General features: G+C 39.6%; 1 protein-coding gene across 1 annotated transcript; it reads left to right on the forward strand.

Annotated features, from left to right (window-relative positions):
* Nucleotides 1-546: 546 nt before the first annotated feature.
* LOC131214602 (zinc finger protein 846-like) lies at nt 547-1,274 on the forward strand (the record flags this gene model as incomplete). Its single annotated transcript, XM_058208944.1, has 1 exon — nt 547-1,274. A coding segment is annotated over one exon (548 nt), but the record flags the coding sequence as incomplete, so codon positions are not given.
* Between the last annotated feature and the right edge of the window lie 1,159 nt (nt 1,275-2,433).

Raw genomic sequence — 2,433 nt, forward strand, 5'->3', positions numbered from 1 at the left:
CAAAAAACATGTGTGAAGATGGCACAGAATTGTTGATCAAAACTGAAGTTAGCACACCGGATGCAACGCTGGATTTGCACTTGAACCAGAATTGTTGTACTGCTCATGAAGCAAAATGGACATATGAATGTTGTGGCAACCAACCTGATGATTTATTCGAGGCAGAGGAAAATCCAATTGCAATCAAGTCAGAGTACGAAGAGGTTGATGATCAGCATCAGCTGCAAACAATGAATGATGATGTGAATCGTGAAGAGGATAAAAGAAATTCCTTGGAATCGATCTCTCAGGATCAGAATAATCACTCTGTGATCGTGGCAAATAATACGTATGCCGATGATTCAGCAGCAGAATCAATTCAAAGCTTCTTGCGTCCCGGAAACCGGAACGCCCATAGCAAAAGCCATTCCAAAAACCATAAGCACCACTGCCCGTATTGTTCGGCAACATATCCGTGTTTACGGATGCTGAAGTCACACATCCGCACACACACCGGCGAAAAGCCATACAAGTGTAAAGTATGTGACAAAGCCTTCCATTCATCAGGCATTCTGGCAAATCATTCGAAAATACACAATAAGGGCAAACATCATCAGTGCCCTCATTGTTCATCAACGTTCGTACAGTCAACTAACTTAAAGATTCATATCCGCATTCACACTGGCGAAAAGCCATACAAGTGTAAAATATGTGACAAAGCCTTCCATTCATCAGGCAGTCTGGCAGTACATTTGAAACTGCACAATAAGGACCATCAGTGTCCTAATTGCCCTTCAAAGTTTGCCCGTTCATCAGACTTAAAGTTACACATCCGCAGACATACTGGCGAAAGACCATACCAATGTAAAATCTGTGACAAAGCCTTCAAATCAAAAGGCAATCTGGCAGAACATTCGAAAATTCACAATAAGGCCATACAGCACCAGTGTCCTAATTGCCCTTCAAAGTTTACCCGATCATCAGACTTAAAGATACACATCCGCAGTCATACCGGCGAAAGGCCATACCAATGTAAAATCTGTGGCAAAGCGTTCACGTCATCAAGCAATCTGACACAACATTCGAAAATTCACAAGAAGGATGAAACTCATTAATCTTCATAGTTCATTTAAGTTTGAGTTGGTATAAGATTGAATTTTGTATATTTGTATAACGTTTGTATAACGAATGAAAAAAGCAGTGAAAAAGTGAAAAGTGTGGAAAAGCGTTATAAAAATAAAGTGAAACTATTTTCCGATGAACAAACTAAAGAAGAAAATATTCTCAAAGGGATTTTATTGGCTGCAGGGAAACTGTATATCGAAGAGCGGCATCGTTCTCGGTATGAGGAAGGAATCCAAAACATTTTACGGACTTCTACCGTATAGCTGGAGCCACACGAAGCGCAAAAACTAGCGTAAAATTATTTTGCAATGCCAAATCTTTTACGCTTCGTGTGGCAGAAAAATATGAAAACGAAATGTCAAACGTGTTAACATTCATGTTGTTGGTCCGAGAAAACAGAAATAGAAGAGTAATAAATTGATTTCTGAATATATTTTCGATTTTGTTGCTATAGCAGCAAATAAGAAAATACACAAAGCGTATGCAAAAAGTGTTTACGTTCGGATTTAGTTCTCGGCCGACCCATAAACAGAAGCGCAGCAGCAGTTTGGCATTAACCTGAAATGCCAAAACTATTACGTTACGCTTCGTCTGGCCTTAACTTTATAATAAAATGATCGAAATGAGTGCCCTTCAAGCTACCCAATTTCTCAGGAGCGCCGTTGTTGACAAACAAACTTTGGCTCTTTCTGCTCTGGAAGAAAATATGGCTCTTTCTGCTCATGAAAAATATGGCTTTTTCTTTTTCTCTTTCCAGAAGCTGTCAAAACACATTGAAGCATCCCCTGTTTATTAAAGGGCAAAGTGGCCGATTTTACAAAAGCGCTTAAATACACGATTGCAGGCACAACAGAAGATCCGGCATTTATTAAGAAAGAGGACGGCGTTGAGTAAGTTGGTGTTCAATAAGGATTAAAAGGTATTATAGCGAATTATTTTTCAGAACCGCAAAAATATCCGGTAGTGTTTGTCAGCCGATGATGCTTTGGATGCTCTAACGCGCGACGAATCCGGACAATATAGAGTACAAACAATCTTCGATTTGATCGGTTTTCAGGTAGTAAAATTGTAACAACAGATATCTCACCTTGTTCCACAAGAAAAACTGGTCTATGAGACTCTTATTTATCCAGATTAATTTCTTACCTGGAGTTGCATCGTATTTGTGCGCGCTTGAAAAAGATGGATCTGTTTCGCTGGCGATGTAATGAAAAGAATGATTTGGTCGATAAATTGATCGAACAGCAGAACACAGCGAAGAACGAATCAGAAATCACTCTTGACCACTCTGGCCAACAAACGGTTGGCACACCATTGTCAATTAAAACT

Source organism: Anopheles bellator, unplaced genomic scaffold, assembly GCF_943735745.2.
Source record: "Anopheles bellator unplaced genomic scaffold, idAnoBellAS_SP24_06.2 scaffold01538_ctg1, whole genome shotgun sequence".
Lineage (NCBI taxonomy): Eukaryota > Metazoa > Arthropoda > Insecta > Diptera > Culicidae > Anopheles > Anopheles bellator.